This window comes from Lynx rufus, unplaced genomic scaffold (genome assembly GCF_022079265.1).
Source record: "Lynx rufus isolate CCGP_SWC_20201006 ecotype Redwood Valley unplaced genomic scaffold, mLynRuf1.p SCAF_1, whole genome shotgun sequence".
Lineage (NCBI taxonomy): Eukaryota > Metazoa > Chordata > Mammalia > Carnivora > Felidae > Lynx > Lynx rufus.
The window spans coordinates 8,861,784-8,879,246 of NW_025814823.1; the positions used below are offsets into that span (position 1 = coordinate 8,861,784).

The window sequence follows — 17,463 nt, forward strand, 5'->3', positions numbered from 1 at the left end:
GTGCTGCCGGACCCAGGCCTGCGCCCACAGCGAGCAGCCCTTGTGGGCTCACTTTCTGTATCTGGAGACGTACGGGACTCCTCCACTCCAGCCTGCAAAGGTTTCGGTCTCGCCCCTCCGGGCGGCGAAGGCACGCTCCAAGGGCAGCCTCACCCTGGAGCAGTTCCTGAGCAGGGGGGGCAGCCGGGGGATCCCCGGAGGGGTGCTGGTCCCTCAGCTTCATCCACTGACCACCTAGTTGGTGCCCCACGGCCACTGGAGGGGACAGGACGGACGCTCCAGCAGTCATACTGTTTCCCGCGAGGGTGGGATTTCCAACAGGGGTGGGGCTGTTCCAACCGGGGCTCCCCAGGCTATTCGTGTGACCTCCACGGCCCTGACTGCCTCTGTTTCTCAGTCCATCCCAGGGTCGGGGGCTCCAAAGGTCTGTGGTGGGGCCCAGAGATCTGAGCTTCTAACTGGCCACCTAAGGACTGGGGCCCGTGTCAGGGACGCAAGGAGAGCGGGCCTTAAAGGAAGGGCTCAGCCACCAAAAGCCCCGGAAAGAAGCCAACGGCTTGGAGCACATCCCGGGAGCTCACGTCTGGGACGCGGGAATGAGCAGCTCCCCCTGAGCCGGCTCTCTCCCAGGAAGGCTCTGTGGGGGCATCTGTGGAACCAGCTCAGGCTACACCGTGCAGACAACGTGGGGCCTGCAGAGCACGACCGTGAGGCGGCAGCTGTCTGCCCCTAAGTGTGGTGACGCAGGGCCGAGGGCTTTGGCAGAAAACACAGGCCTAGAGTCCCTGCTCTTGCCGGGGACGCCGAGGGGCGAGACAAGGCCCGCTCCCCAGGTATCAGTGCCGAGGACGGAGTCTGAGTCCATTTTCCGTAGTCCCTGGTGTCAGACGCTCAGGGAGGGGGAGGGCCACGGTCAGCCCCCAGCAGGGCCAGCAACCACACGGTCACCCCCAAGCCTCCCGCAGACCCCACCAACACGCACAGCCCACGTGGGCCAGTGGGCAGCTACTGGCCGGGCCGGGGGAGGCACGGTCCAGGCCTTCTCGTGTCAGAGGAGGTGAATCGGTGCTTTGTCAACAGCAGACTCACAGCCTCGCTCTTGTTACCTTCCACTTGTGCCCAATGACATAACTAGTTCAGGCAAGAGCTATTAAAATGAAAAGCATCTGAAGGGGAGGGGAGGACCCACAATCTACTAGGAGGTCCTCTTTGAGAGAAAACTGCGGACGATGTGTTTTCACTACATTTTGAAATCTGAAGGGAAGGAGGCTCAATGACAAGAGGCACCCAGCCAAGTTGCAGGAAAGAGGACTGAGCAGCACAGCACCGGCTCTGGGGACCGGTGTGGGGGCGGGCGGGGCTCTGAGAGACGCCGTCACAGTGCAATCCAAGATCTCACGTACCTATTAGCATCCACACTGCGAACCGGACCCACGTGCCCTGGTCCAGCTGCATCATGAGATAGACGTTCACAAAGATACTCAGGACGGGAAGTACGGGCAAGAAAGGCACCTGCAAAGATACCAGCTGAGTGTCAAGTCTGCAGGGAGAGGAGCGCGTGGGGACGACGCCTTTTGAGTCCTTTAGCGAAACTACCTAGGAAACGATAGCGTCCCCGAGATTCGGACAGACTGTGCGATTTACACGGGGAGGAGGGAGTGAGCGTAGCCCAGCCCACATGCACACACACAGACGTGCCCACACACGGGCAGCACGGGGGGGAGTCTGGTTCTAAGCTACTGAGTGCTGAAGTGAGCTCTATTCTGATCCCCCCCCCTTCCTATTCTCCTGCTAAAGAAAGGGCTAGAAGAGGGACTTCCACTCATCTCCAACAGTGGACTGCTTTATTATTTGTGTCACCTCCAAGGCTTGGTGACGCCATGCGATCCCGCTGGATCCATGGATGAAAAGCCCCCGCGGAGAGGTGTGCTGTGACACCCGAGGGGCGGGGCAGGGAAGGGTGCCTTCCTTCAGGACCGGCCCCCCTCAGCAGGTACTGTCTGCGTCTCATGTTTTCGGAGGCTGGCCGGCAAGCCCCCCCTCCGCAGATACCTGAGCCTGGCAGAGCCCACGGTCCGTGGCACATGTGTGGGAACCTGCCAGGCGGCTCCCTAGGGGCCCCTTAGAGCTGCTCACCTTAAAGGAGAGCTTGGTCTTGCTCTCAGGCTGCCTCCAGATGATGACTGTCACCACTGAGCAGAGAAGGGCAGATATGGTGAGCATAAAGATTGCCCACAAGTCCCCTTTTGTCAGCGCCTCCTTTCCAAGCACAGCCACAATGCAGAAGGTGAGGATTAGAATTGCTAAGGAGGGGAGAGAGAGAGAGAGAGAGAGAGAGAGAGGCACAATTCAATCTTGTTTCAAAACCCCACAGATATCCTCAGTTTTCCCCAAAACCTACGGAGAGGGAGGCTGTACTTCTGCAGCCATCAACCACCATCGCGGTCCAGCAGCAAGACACAGGCCTATCCTCTCCTGCACTTGCCTCCACCACCAGCGCCAAGAAACCATACAATGCCAACGAGCAAGACCCCGAACACCTTACAGGGAAGGGCAGGCTCTTACCTATGAGGCTGGTTGAAATGTTCACAATTAGCCCGGAGAATTTGGAAGGCTCCATATTTCTGGGTGAAAGTATGGTTTTCAAAGAAAACCTTTCTGCTTCTGGTAAAAAGCCTGTCTGGGAATCACTGGTGCTCACCAGTTCATTCTGGTCCACGTGGTCTAGTTCATCGGTGGTTCTGGCCATCTGGTATACCATGTTAGGCTGCTCTGGCTGATACCTGTGAAGAAACGCGGTGCACGACCGCCAAAACGTGCTTTCAAAGGGCAGGAGGACACACGCTAACTCAAGTCCTAAGTTGCCCAGGACACAAAGCATAAAATGGGAAGAAGATGGTCAGGATGATGCATTCTCTGACAAAGCAGATCCAGGGGAGGGGAGCTGAGTCCCCGCCTTCTGTTCCTGCTTCTGGGCAACACCCTCCTTGGCGTCTCGGATTTGAGACAATTTGACCTCCCCCGTGAACCAGCCCAGAGGAATGTCCTGACATGGCTTCTCTTGCTCTGAGAAGTGGCACCGGCCCTTGGATGCTTAAGATATTAGGCCACTTCCAACAGAACCATGGCTGAAGGGGACTAAAAATACAAACGGAAATAGAACGCAGTAACATTAGGATCCTACTTGGTCTAGAGAGCCAGAGAAACGTGTCTGCACGCTGACGGATTTGAGAAATTCTGTTTGTGAGACCTAATTGGATCAATTTATTTTAAAACTCCAAATGCCTTAGAATAAATAACTTTATACAGCTGGCTAAAGGACTGAGCCTGTGGCCTGATTTCCAAGACACAAGCTTCCTGCAAGTAAAGCATTCATATTAAATGAGGCTCCTTATCTTCCACCCAAAACAACAGAGCTCAAATCGTTTCTACCAGCTGTGAAAAACAAGAGTGCTTGCGGAATTATTTTGCATATAATGTAAGAGTGAACATAAAGATACTTGACCAGTTTTTCACTGATTCACTTATGTTAACACCAGTCAATTAAGAATGTGAGGGGACCTTGGAAAAGACGCCAGTGTTGAGCCCTTAGGAAGGAATAAGCGGTCAGAAAACTAGCAAGCTAGTTTTAGCTGATTCTACACAGCCGCTACTGAGGTTCAACTGAGGCCTGACGTACACTGGACGCTAAGCACGTTAGAAATGGAATGAACGGTGTTGCAAGTATTCCAGGTGACCACCACTGAGAGTCTCCATGACTCCATATTCCCATGCTAAGTGCTCCCTTGAGCCACTCCTGGTAGTGAGGAAGTAGAGCCCTGTCCTTCCAGAGCAAGGAACATTGGAGCCCGGGGGGGGGGGGGGTCATCTGGGAGCAGGGCACTGCAGCAGCTGGGAAGGGGACACCAAGCCCAGGCCCAGTGCTGCTTTATTATGGCCATCCTTGCTTGGGGCTGGTCTGGACCACACAAGGCTAAAGCAGCCAGAACCTGGAAAGTCTTATTGAACATCATCAACCTTGGCCGCTCCACACCCTACACAGCAGCTCACTCCTCCAGTGGTAGTGCAATGCTGCTGGAGAAGCACCACACTGAGCTCAGTTTCACAGAACTTGGATTCCTCCAATTCCCTCCAATTCCCACCAAGACTAGTCCCCCGTGCCAGTGCCCTCCGAACTAAGAACCTGGACCGAACCGAAACCATTACCCTAAGCCTTCAAAAACTCTGTTCCCTGGATCCGGGCCCAACAGTTGGGCGGAGAACCTGTCTCTATCCTCCCAATATCTCACCAGAAAAATGAGGGCACGTAGTAGTGAGAGGCGGGTCCCCTGACTCTTCCTTTTCAACGACGTTCTCTGTAACTAGGCTCTCAGCCACCAAATCCCACCCTCTCCAGGAGAGTTCCCAAAGGAGCTATCAACAACCTAAAATTTACACTGTATAAACCATTAACTTGATCTTTTAAGAGGCTAACAGGGGGCACCTTTCTACCACGGAACCCAGAAGAGCCATACGTACCGTAAGACCAACACACAGGCAGCCACCAAAGAGTAAGCCAGGAGAGTGCCAATTGACATGAGGTCCACCAAGTCCTTCAGGTCAAAGAGAAAGGCCATCACAGCTGGGGAGGAGACAAACATCAGGATCCATGGATGGCCCTCTACACACACTTACAGCCAGAGCCACCACCCATCCGTGATCCAGGCCACACAGGGGATGTTGCTTTTACTTGCTTTCTCACCCCAGCCCTCTCCATGCAAAGACATGGTGATATTGCTTAAAAGGAAGAAAAGCTCAGAATTAAATCACACACACAGTCCTCAGCAGACGGTAATGATAATTAACATTTATATAGAGAGTACTTTGATCAACATGACCTTTATTGATCCTTACGGCAACTTTGCAAGCTATCCCTACTCTACAGATGGAGAAACTGAAGTCAAACACGTTGGGAGACTTATCTAAGGTCACACAGCCAGAAAGTGGAAGAGTCAGGATCTCAGCTAGGTGCTTGTGGCTCTGAGTCCGGTGTGTCTTTCTCTATACCAAGCAGACTCACAGTCAGGTATATCTATCCATCTATCTACACACCATCCATCCATCCATCCATCCATCCCCCCCCCACCATCTATCCATCTATCCAGCCATCCAACCACTTATCCATCATCCATCCACCCAGCACTCATTGAGGGTATGCCAGTCGATGAGCACTAGATGTATACCAACAAACAGGGCAGACCAGATAGTCTCTGGCCTCCCTGAGTGTATCATCTAAGACTTAGGCATCAGCAGGCAACAGTAATGAGCAGGTGGGTGAAGTCAAGTCCAGTGCTCTGGGAGGACTCACAGGGGCTCCTAACCCAGACAGATGAGCATGGAAAGCAGTGTTACTTCCACAAACAATAGCATTAGCTTTACCATGACCCCCACTTAAAAAAAAAAAATACAACATGCATGCTTATTTGAAAATCTTTTGTAATTTTTATGAGAGTATATATATCTCTATTTATGTGGGTATACATGTAAAGTTTCCCATTTAAAAAATAACTTGGATAGATCTACTTTGGGATATTTTCAAATATCACATGCAAACAACGCAAGTTAAAACATAAACACAAAGCCATGACTTTTCCAAATACTTCTCAAGCCCCTATAGATCACTCCGACTACAACAAATTTGAATTGGGGCTAAGTAACAGGATCAAAGAGCAATGCTGGGCCTCATGGACAATGAGAATAGTACCCGACCGTGCATGCCACAGATGCCAACGTTCCCACTCACACAGAAACTCAAGCCATACTTTTCCCATGTGGGGTGGTTTTCGAAAACCAAACACTTATTTCCCACCCCCGCCAAATGAAAAGAAGGAGCAAATCCCTGGTTTGGTGAACGCATGTGCTTTCCAGTCACTTTAAAGATTATAATTTGATCTCCCTTGATCAGCACAGGAAGGAAATTAAAGGCCAGTCTTCAATATAATCAAATTGCATGTAAATACTGAAAAAAACATTCGCTATTTCCAATTCCTTAATCTCTTAAATATATTGGTCACATCCTGACATACGGTGTCCCTTAACCTAACCACTGAGGTCACCGTCAAGATTGTACAATGACACAACAAATGTGTTAAATAATGAAACACCGGCTTTCTTTCATTATATAACATTAATCCACACGACTAAGCACACTTTGCTAAGGGCATAAATACTACTAACAACAATTCGTTCATGTAAGGTGGTCAAATGTCTTACCAATGGCTATATGGCAAGTCCCCGCGGTACAGACTGAACGTGTCCTGCTATACCAAAAAGACCCACTGCGCCACTCACACCCTGGAAGGAGCCAGCCACTTTGGCAGAAAGACAAACCAGGAACCAAGAGCCAGATCTACTGGGTGTGGGTGTACCTCCTCACTTCGCATCTCTGTGCAATGGGATAGTGCCTGCCCCATGGGGCTAGGAGGGGCCGTTATTAAAGGAGAAAATACAGAAAACCAACAGCATAGCGTATATGCACGTAAGTTTCCTTCGAGGCTCCCCTTTTCTTTATCAGGAGCCCCTGGAATATCACATCACTCCAAAGGTTCTGTGGGCACTGATTTCAGCTTCAAAACTGTCCTCTTGGTGAGGAACCTGATATTTGAGAAGATAACCTGATAACCTCCTCTGAGCCTCTGAGGCTGCAATATTTATAAACTCATACAGCAATTGACCCCAGCAACACCCTCAATATCTCCTGGAAAATAGCAGCACACTTCATAAGACACTGATACTAAGGGATTCTCATTTCCCCGAGAATTCCCAAGCGAAGATACCCGGACAATGAATTTCCAGGACTAAGAAAGTCACCTGGCTTATACCATGCACGAAGATGTCACCCCACCCAAGTCTACTCAGGGACATTCAGAAAAGGGGCAACGTGAACAGCTCTGAAGAAACAGTACGTGTTCCACGCCCTGCCCAATCAGAGGACAATAATAATAAAATAATTCAACTTTTTGAGAATTCCATCACATCCTCTGTACAACCGGCCTCCCCCTTAAGTCAAAAGGGCAGTTATCTGGCAGTAATCCAGGTTCCAACGGTGAAAACCAAACATGAAAAGGGCCAGTTCCAACTTCTCACAGACCAGTGCAACTCAAGATATTTCCCTGAGGACTCAACAGTTAAAATACTGGCATGTGGAATTCTTACCAGCAATGGCACCTGAGGTCAACGTGGCGATTATTGGTGTTTTGGTCCTATCGTTGATTTTGGCCAAAAATTTAAACAGCAGTCCATCTTCAGCCATGGCATAGATAACTCGAGGCATGGGGAACATGGAACCTAAAAGACTAGACGGGAGGAAGAGGCAAAGCGCACCTGTGACACCAACTCATCGGGAAAAAAGGCACCATAACGTGACCACTATGTGGTTTGCCATGACGCACACCACCGAGAGGGAGCCCTGAACTTCTCGCCAAGAGCTGCCACCCTCCAAACTAGGTGAAGTCCACGGCTACAAGACAAATTTCAATACATCAACCCTGGAAAAAGCACTTACGGTGGCTGTGAGTCAGTGAATGGCAAATGTCTAACATAAACGAGGGTAGGGTCTAGTCATAATTTTTATGAAAGGGAAATTCTGTATTCATTCCCACGATAACTCTAGCTCAAACAGAAAATAAAAGGACTGCTGCGTTCACGAGGATCTCTCTGTGGTTAATCAATGTTTACCAAATATTCCCTATATATACAGGCTAATAGGAATTCCAGGGGCAAAATGTTTCTTATTAAAAGGCAATTCCCTTTCTCAAGGGAGCCTCTCCTCTATGGCCAAATTACGGTGTTCAAAGAGGTGGCCTGGTCCAGGGGCCAGAGCTGGGGACAGAAAGCCAGCCTTGCTGAGCAGATGATGTTAGAAAGTGGGCCCCCGACTCTCCAGAATGAAAGATCAATAACAGTTCGTGGTTTGGTTGATAACAACAAGGGGAGAAACCACATCATCAGGGTTGGGGTGCTGGTTCGACTTCAAGGGAAAAGAGTGACGTGAACAGCACCCCCCGTGCATCGGGCCTCACACGGCCCGCTACAGCTTACCTTCCCAAGAGCTTCAGAGGCCTCACCTGGTAGAGAGGGCACAGAGGGAGCCGACAGCCACCGCATACTTGGCACCTTCCCAGCCCACGTGCTTGAAGGCATCGGGCAGGGGGCTGTCCTTGTCCAGGCAGAAGTATGGCATCATGAGTGTGAGGGCGGCAGACACCCCGAAGTAAGCAATAAAGCAAATCAGGAGGGAAGCGACAATCCCCACGGGGATGGCCTTCTGAGGGTTCTTGACTTCTTCACCTGGAAGCAGCAAGGAGTCAGGCCCAGGAGGGTGAGCCAGCGAGGGGCATCCCCACGAACCCAGAAGGCGCCTGAAGACTTTCAGTGTCCAGAGAGCCCGTGCCCCCCACGAACGACTACCCCGCAGTGCTCGGCCCAGTGGGAAACACGGTCTTTCGGGCTTCTGGGACCCACGGGGGGTGGGGGGGGGGGCGCTCTCCCAACACAGACCAGAAGACCCAGACGCCCAGGGATGACGTTCTAGGCCTTTACTCCGTGGTTCAGCCAAGGAAAAGACTTGTTTTCTTTGGCAGAGAAAATTCAGGAGGCCTGATAGAGCCCAGCCTATTCAATCACAAGAAGAACAATATTTTTAATGGCCTCATTTCTCCCGGATGATGCACAGATATGAAATCAGGCTGCAGCTACGGCTGTCATGATCCCATTCTGACGGCTGAACGGTTAGTCACGTTCATGATGCAGACTTTCCTGTCAGGCGCTGCCGCCTGGGGAAGTGATAAGGGGGGGGGGGGGGGGGGAAGATTAGCAGGAAGCTACAAATCTACACGTTACTCATGTGTGAAGGAGCTGCAGCCGGCACATGCCCGCAGGAAGGAAAACAGCAACCCGTGGGTAAAGTCAGTCCAGCCCATCTGACGAGAAAGGAGGACCCTCCGCCCGGGCTCCGGACGGCGGGCAGGCGGGCGGCGTACCTGTGGTGGCAATGCAGTCAAAGCCCACGAAGGCGTAGAAGCAGGTTGCTGCCCCGGACAGGACGCCAGAGAATCCGAAGGGCATGAATCCACCATCACCAGGTTTCCCTACTTTCGTGTCACTGGAAGAAAAGAGCCAAAGACCATGAACACCCACTTCACGGTCCTGAAGAGAAGCCATTCCGGTCACCCCACCTGCCGCTGGGCAGGGGCGCTCCAGACCCTTAGTGAATGATTCCCGAGACAGCTGTCACCCCACCGGTCACCCGGTGGGCCACGGGCCTCTGCTTTGTGAGGCCCAGCCACAGGCGCAGTCGCTAAGCCCTTTCCAGAAGCACCTTCTAAATGTCAGCTTCGGGGAGGGGGTAGGGACTACGAGATGGGGGTGCCCAACGGGAAAGTGGGAAGAAACCAGTACATGAGGCCTCTCCCCCAGGACACTCAAACAAACAACATATACTTTAGAACCCAGAGCTGCCAACTGGGTGCAGGGCCCCCCACCCCAGGAACCAAATGTGTAAAGTTTCCCATATTTACCAGTAACTCAGGTCTCAAAAGCAGCAGAGATACTGAGGTTAAAAAAAAAAAAAAAAATGAACTGTGTTATTAGTCGACGAAAGCGCCTCCTAAGCCCCCACACGCACGTGGTAAGCAGGGATGCCTACATGGGTGCGGACCAGCGCCTACATGGCTCGGGCACATGGGCGGGGCTCGGGACATATCTGCCAAGGTAACAAATACCCAGTCCAACACATGTTGTAAGTCCTTTAAGATTCAGAAAATAGTTCCAAGGAAGTGAAACGTGAGTCTCTAAATAGTGTGTCCAGGCCCAGAACAGCCGCACGGAGCCCGGGGCTGGCCATCACGCAAATCATTCTGGATGGCTCCTCCAGGCCCTGCCTGTCACCAAGTGATTCTAAGCCTCATACGCCCCGGCCCGCTGCCACCGCCTGAAAGTCAGCAGAAGTCCCAGCCCCCTTCGTCAGCCGTACGTTTAGCTGGCTGCAGGCTGCAGGCTTTCTGCCACATGGTCACCTAATACAGAGTGCCAGAGGACAACTGTCCAGCTCTGCAGAGCAAGCTGCCCCAGACCACGTGACTTCCAAACATAAGAGGAGGAGCCATATAGAATATTCCAGTCCTACAGATGTTCCAGTTGGGTTAGCAAACTGTTGGCCAAATTTGCTTTCAGAGGGATTTATCAACTAATAAAACAGACAGCCACTTTGGACCCAATGTTTCCTAATAAAGACTGAGCCTGGTACGGATTCCTAGGGGGTTCCTGGTAACAGAACCTGCCACCGAGCCACTGGAGGTCAGAGCGTGAAGCCAGTCCTCAATCTGGCACCTACTACCGTTCAGTAAGTAGCAACGTGAGGGAAACCCCAAGAAACACACAAGCGATAGACGCAGGAAAAATTGTTGCTGCCAGACTCAAAGGGAAGTTGTCAGTTTAAGCTAGGACTAAAATAAACCCAGTTCCCTGTAACTGTCAGGACAGACAGACAGGCGTGGAAGGCCTCCAGATGCCTACCCGCCTCCGCAGAGCCCTCTAACATCAAGGGCTATGGAACAGCCGCGAATAAGAACAAATGAGCGCCAGGACTGACGGGTTTGCTTTAACAACCGTAAGTTAGAGGCACCCACAAAGGTTTTAAGAATTCCATTTGAAGGGAAGAGGAAAGTGCAGGACATTACAAACATCAAACCCTGGAAAGAGGCCTCGCAGAAGAGGGCTAGGGCCAGAACGTGCCTTTGTCACGCGAACAGGTGAAGCGGTGACCACCGAGCGCGGAGCTGGGGATGCCTAGCAGAGCACAAGAACGGCATCCTCCCTCCTCAGGACCTCAGCGGGGCAGGACTCCGATGGAAGGGGAGCAACACAGAAAGTCTGTCCCTGCATAAACTCCCGGGGCCACCAGCAAGAGTAACCAGGTTGCCACCGACTGTGTGTCCCCTCCAGCCGGGGCCCTTCTCGACTCACTGGCCACACGGGTGCTCGGACACCACGTATCGACAACAAAGGACAAGGTCCTCGCGTACGAAAAGCCCTGCGGGATATGCTAGCAAGGGAAGCACGCGAGGTGCAGAATGTACCTCCCTTTATGTGAAAAGAGAGGGGAATATACATATAAATTACGTATATGAGTTACAAAATAAATGTAAATGTATACTTACAATTGCTTGTATTTATACCAATAAAAGCTAGAAGCTTACACAAAAAATAGTAAAAATGATCACCTATGGCGGGGAGACAGTGAGGTAGATGAAGGAATGGGACAGAGTTTCTCCGTGTAAACCTTTTTATAACATCACGACATACAAACCACGTGAAACATTATCTACTCAAAAAATTAAGTTCAACGTTTAAGAACGGTGTGGGGATCCCGCTCTCGGTGGCAGCGTATCGCTGGGAAACCACCACAGAGCCCATTCTACTTTGCCTCGAACCAAAACGTTTTGCAAAGGCTCTTTATACAGATCAATAATTAACCCGTGATCTGCAGGCGGTGGTCGTGCCCGCTCGGCATCTGGCAACTTACACACGAAGAAATGGGGAGGCAGGATCGTGCCACCACGTGGCGAACGTCGCCTGGCGACAGAGCAGGCTGAAGCCAGATCTCAGATCGGTGTCCCCTCCCCTGCAGCCGGGGTGACCAGCTCCTGTGCATCCCACTCAACCGGTTACCCAGACGTTAGCAAATAACTGGCAGAGGAAGGAAGGAAGAAACATCCCTGAGCCTGGGGTGAGGACTTGAGAGGGAGCCTCCGTGGTGGTGAGGGGGGTCCTCCCCCTGTGTGGCCTTTTCCCACGACATCAGTGGAAAACATCCTTCACCAAGACTCAACCGCTGTCGCTTCCACCCACCAACCCTGACAGAAACTGCTGGTTGTCCCCAGAAGCCACACCCCCTTCTTCTCCACGGTCCTAAAACTGAATTATTCTAGCTAGACATGGGAACACCAGGAACAAAGACAACATGCTTCTCAGATTCTCCAGCTACAAGGTGTAGCCACTTGATGTAAGCAGGCCTGGTGTACGCAAGTCCTGAGAAACATCAGGCAAGTGAAGTGGAGAGCGAGGCTGCTCTTCTACTTTTCCCATTTTCTTCCTGCTGGTGGGAGCCATCTTGGACCCTGGGGTGATCTTGGGAATGTGGGTGTGGACAAAGCCATCAGATGGAAGAACCACCAAAGCAATATGCTGGACTGTCTGCAGATGTTCACTTAAGAGAACTACGCCTTTATCTTGTGGAAGCCAATGTTATTTTGGGGTTTTCATCCCAACTGAAGACAGACTATCCAACCAAACCGTCTCAGTAGGTTTCTATGCAGTGCTGTATCTTTACACTTCCTACATCTGTTATCCATCTACTGGACTCTGGAGAAGAAAGCCAGAGGGAGCACGTGGCGAAGGCAGGAGGGAACCAGCCAGACTGATGACATTCCTATTTCAGACCAAGAGACAGACTCCAGGTTCACGGGGGCCTTTACAGCCAGTCACGGAGAGAGCATCATAAAATCACAACCCGATGTGGTCAGAACTGCCACCAAAGCCACGCAGGCTGAAGCTCCGCCATGCTTAGTGGTTTGGTCGGGAAAAGCCCTATTGTTTCAGAGAGACAAGCAATTTCATGCAAGGCTACATGGCCATGGTCAGAAGTACAGATCTACGGCTGGGGGGCGGTGGGGGGGGAAGCAAGCAGTTTAGAGGTTTTAATAAAATGAAAGAGCAAGCTACACCCGAGACCCGCAGCACTCTACTGCAGAGGCAGTGTTCCCGAGGCTGGGGCCAGCACAGTTCATCACCACCAGGACACAAAGTGTGTGAGGACAACCAATGCTAATAAATACCATCAGCTGGCGCAAACCATCTCTTCGTAAACACAATAAAATTACATCTCGATCGACAACCAGGAAATAGGACCTGCCATCTATATTTAATTCCTGATCTGTAAATAGCAACCAGAAAGATAGTCCCCCACGTCTCAGAAATCTACTGTTACTTCCAAGCGTATTTGGAACTGGCTTCACTCCAGGCTGAGTTAATGAGCACCAATAAATGTGGCATAAATGCGGCTCAGGAATGCTACATTAGAAATCCTCATTTCTCAGGGGTGCCCGGCTGGCTGAGTCAGTACAGCATGTGACTCTGGATCTTGGGGTCATGAGTTCAAGCCCCACACTGGGCAGAGAGCGCACTTAAAAAACAATTAAAAATCCTCATATCTCTGTAATCGATTTGAACCATTAACCACATAGTATCTCATGCATTCAATTCAATAGTTTCCTGTAGTGAACTAGTCACGCATCAATGCCTGTCCAGTGACCGGACCACTGGAAGATATGACCCGGCCCTAACCGGAGACCAAGTTCCCCATGACCACTGGGACCCCCAGCATGGGACCTCATTTCTCTGCCTCCCTTGCAGCTAGACGTGGCCACCTACTGGATTCCCACCAGTGGAATGTTGGCAGAGGGGACACGTATCTTCCGGATCTGCCCTTTAGAGCCCTGGGCATGCTCTCTTTCACCCCCTTCCTCCTCTGGGACAGCTGGAGCTTGCCTGTGCCCACAGCCCAGGTCTGACCATGCAGAAGAGGACAACATCCTAGGGCATGACGGAACAATCAGGTCGACGACCAGGGTTCCCGAAAGCCTGTGTGCAGACAGGATGGCCAGTCAACATGGTGTGCTCACGTCAGGATCTGAGACATCCTTTTAAAGCCACTGCATTTAGGGGCGCCTGGGTGGCGCAGTCGGTTAAGCGTCCGACTTCAGCCAGGTCACGATCTCGCAGTCCGTGAGTTCGAGCCCCGCGTCAGGCTCTGGGTGGATGGCTCGGAGCCTGGAGCCTGTTTCCGATTCTGTGTCTCCCTCTCTCTCTGCCCCTCCCCCGTTCATGCTCTGTCTCTCTCTGTCCCAAAAATAAATAAAAACGTTGAAAAAAAAAAAAAATTTAAAGCCACTGCATTTAGGGGCGCCTGGGTGGCGCAGTCGGTTAAGCGTCCGACTTCAGCCAGGTCACGATCTCGCAGTCCGTGAGTTCGAGCCCCGCGTCAGGCTCCGGGCTGATGCCTCGGAGCCTGGAGCCTGTTTCCGATTCTGTGTCTCCCTCTCTCTCTGCCCCTCCCCCGTTCATGCTCTGTCTCTCTCTGTCCCAAAAATAAATAAACATTGAAAAAAAAAATTTTTTTTAAATAAAAAAATAAAAAAAAATAAATAAAGCCACTGCATTTCAAGAGGGTCTCCTTATCAGAGCAGTTTAACCTTTGGTCATAATTAAAGTAGAATCTCAGACAAAACCTCACTCCCCCCCTTGTCCATCCTAGAACCCTAAGATTTACCTGAAAAATCTGACAAAAAAAGATCGAAAAGAGAACATTCTAATTGGCTGGCTTTTCTTTCCTAGGTAATCTGAGCTTGCTGACGAGGCTTCACTGAGGGCCCTGACAGAGCACAGGTCTGATAGCAGGCCTGTCACCTGCCTCCCATCCCGGGCATCTTGAGTCAGAGACTATAAGGGAGATGGGGCCACTGGCTTTCAGGGCTGGTGTACCCCAAGTCGAGGGTGGGAGAAAGAGACCATTATAATCACATTTCAACACTTTAGTCATTCTGAAAACCTCTGATAAAAGCCTGTGATAAAAGTTTCACATATTTCTTCCCTCTGCATTATTAATAGGAAGACATTTCAGGGTCAAGTGCCATCACCATGGTTTTGCAGAGAAAATCTTCTCTGAATGTAAAACTTAGAGGTTGGTCATGAAACAGAACGTGAGGAAAAACAGATAACTTACGGAGTCTGACAAAGATCCCCAACTATGTGTAATCTTAGAATTAGAATGAAATTTGTTTTCCTGAATAGCCTCATCATACAATGTTCTGTCGAGATCAGAGAAATGAAACCTAACACAAATGTCAAACAAATAAAACATTCTCAGCTATTTTACTGCAAAAAAAAAATTAATTCAAATTCAAATTATATTTGCTGAAAAGGCATATACTGTTCTAGCCGATTACATGCCCCCAATGCATGTGTGTATTGTTAAGTACGAATCAGTTGGGGCGCCTGGGTGGCGCAGTCGGTTAAGCGTCCGACTTCAGCCAGGTCACGATCTCGCGGTCCGGGAGTTCGAGCCCCGCGTCAGGCTCTGGGCTGATGGCTCAGAGCCTGGAGCCTGTTTCCGATTCTGTGTCTCCCTCTCTCTCTGCCCCTCCCCCGTTCATGCTCTGTCTCTCTCTGTCCCAAAAATAAATAAACGTTGAAAAAAAAAAAATTAAAAAAAAAAAAAAAAAGTACGAATCAGTTGTCACATGCTGAGTGGAAGACAAACAACTCACTTGTTCAGGCAGAGATGATGGGATGTGTTCTTGAAATCTTCCTCTGCGAGCTGCCAGTTTTTAATCGATCCTTTCACGAATCCTGACACCATTATGAAGCCCAAGACCAGAACGTTGATACAAGTGAATATTTTGTTGACCATGGCTGACTCCTTCACACCGAGAGTTAAAAGTCCTGAAAAACCGCACAAATAAGAACATTTTGCCTGAGGGTGTTAACTTTGGGCCAGGCAAGTCCTTCCTGGGACAGGAACAGGGATCGGACGAGAAGGTGACTTATAAGAAGAATCCAAGTGGCACCAAACCTCCCAAGATTTCTGTGAGCCTCTGGGAACAGGGCTGAGTCAGTAATCTTTCTAGAGGTAGGTATCAAAATAACCAAAGTCCATGGGTGGTTCATAAAGCTGTCGAAGTTGGCCTTCCAGGTCAACTCCCCTCTGGAGTTGAGGATGTCACCCAGGGGGCACCAAAGGACTGCAGAGATGGGGAGCACCACGGCCAACCACCCTGGAGAGCAAGCCCCCCACCCAGGGAAGAAGCGAAGGCCTCTCCTGGCACCCTCTCCCCCTCACTAATGTACTTTCCTGGGACTCCCCTCAGTGGGGCAGGAATTTTTTTTTCTCCAAGGAGGAGACACTTTGCTCAGTTTCTTGGTAGAATGAAGGGAGTTCTTCAGATGAGAAAATTATTCAGACTCACTTCGGAATGTTAGCGATGACAACTCTTGATGATTAGGGAACCACGGAGCATGTGGTTCATCATCAGACTCAGTGCATGTAAAACAATGTCTAAGCTAGACTAATTATAGCTCATAAACGCACATCAAAAAAAAAAAAGGTAAGTGATAACAATACACAGGAACCATATGACAACACTGTCTCTGAGGCTTATAGGCCACAGGATCACCTTGGGGTGAACGTGCCATTTGGGGACTTCTGTGGTTAAACTCCTGGCTAGCTAAGAAAAGCCTGGAAAGGCGTCCAGGTGACAGGTGACCACCACTTATGACTTGAGACTGTTGCCCTGCCATGTACACCTTTTACACTTAAAATATAAAATGCATTTCGCACTAGATTGAATTCTGAAGTGAAGGCAATAGGAGGGAAGTGAGCAATTAATCACAGCGAATACCTCATCGTGTTCTGCCCTGTTTTCTCTTTGGCGTCCCTCCCTCTCATGTTTATGAAAATCTCACTAGTGCGAACTTGATTTCTGATACGTGTTTCTGCCAGCTGGACCAGAATACTGCTGAGACTGGCCTGTGCAGGATGATTTCAATTACATGGTGCGTAAAATAAGGCATGTTGTTTTTAAAACCCACCCAAGGGGCGCCTGGGTGGCTCGGTCGGTTAAGCGTCCGGCTTTGGCTCAGGTCGTGATCTCACGGTCCGTGAGTTCGAGCCCCGCGTCGGGCTCTGTGCTGACCGCTCAGAGCCTGGAGCCTGTTTCGGATTCTGTGTCTCCCTCTCTCTGACCCTGCCCCGTTCATGCTCTGTCTCTCTCTGTCTCAAAAATAAATAAACATTAAAAAAAAATGAATAAAAAAAATAATAAAACCCATCCAAGATTTTCTAACCTCAAAGGGGAATTTATCTGCATTTAGTCTAATGCTTACACCGTAAATGCCACATAGAACAAAACTCCCATCCTCAAGGCTGAGACACAGACAAACATCACTAAGAACAAGCTGCCATCCGCTGTGTTCAAGCAATATTTGGAATTTTAAAATTCTGGACCCACAATTCTGTCAGGAGACTTACCTATTTAAAGGGCGTTTTGACAGCTGTTAGGTGTAAAACCATCTAAGACTTCTCCAACACCCAAGGCACACGGTGGTGCTCCAGACCGACCTCACCCCCTACATCTTCCGGGCTGAAGAATGCCACTTTCCTTTCCAAATGCTCATCCACCGAATCAAGGGAATTTGCACTTCTGGGTCACTTGTACAAAAAGCTTGCGGCCCTCACAAAATCCTACTCCACAAACCACTACACAAACACCCGAGACTCTCCTTTAATTAAATGACATGTGGCCTTGACAGCTATTAAAGTACCTTGTGTGTACCAGAAGCCATTAAGACAAAAAAGATGTCTGTATT

The 17,463-nt window shown here is 50.3% G+C and overlaps 1 protein-coding gene across 3 annotated transcripts in view; it reads right to left on the bottom strand.

Moving 5' to 3' along the window:
* The window catches only part of SLC7A1 (solute carrier family 7 member 1), an 81,213-nt gene that overhangs the window by 5,169 nt on the left and 58,581 nt on the right, over positions 1-17,463 (bottom strand). For all 3 annotated transcript variants that reach the window (XM_047078287.1, XM_047078296.1, XM_047078305.1), the window contains 8 exons: positions 15,366-15,540; positions 9,021-9,142; positions 8,106-8,328; positions 7,195-7,334; positions 4,519-4,621; positions 2,566-2,783; positions 2,137-2,303; positions 1,404-1,512 (listed from right to left, as the gene is read on the bottom strand). In XM_047078287.1, the coding sequence (XP_046934243.1) occupies positions 1,404-1,512; positions 2,137-2,303; positions 2,566-2,783; positions 4,519-4,621; positions 7,195-7,334; positions 8,106-8,328; positions 9,021-9,142; positions 15,366-15,540 (1,257 nt within the window). The remainder of the gene's footprint in view (positions 1-1,403; positions 1,513-2,136; positions 2,304-2,565; positions 2,784-4,518; positions 4,622-7,194; positions 7,335-8,105; positions 8,329-9,020; positions 9,143-15,365; positions 15,541-17,463) is intronic.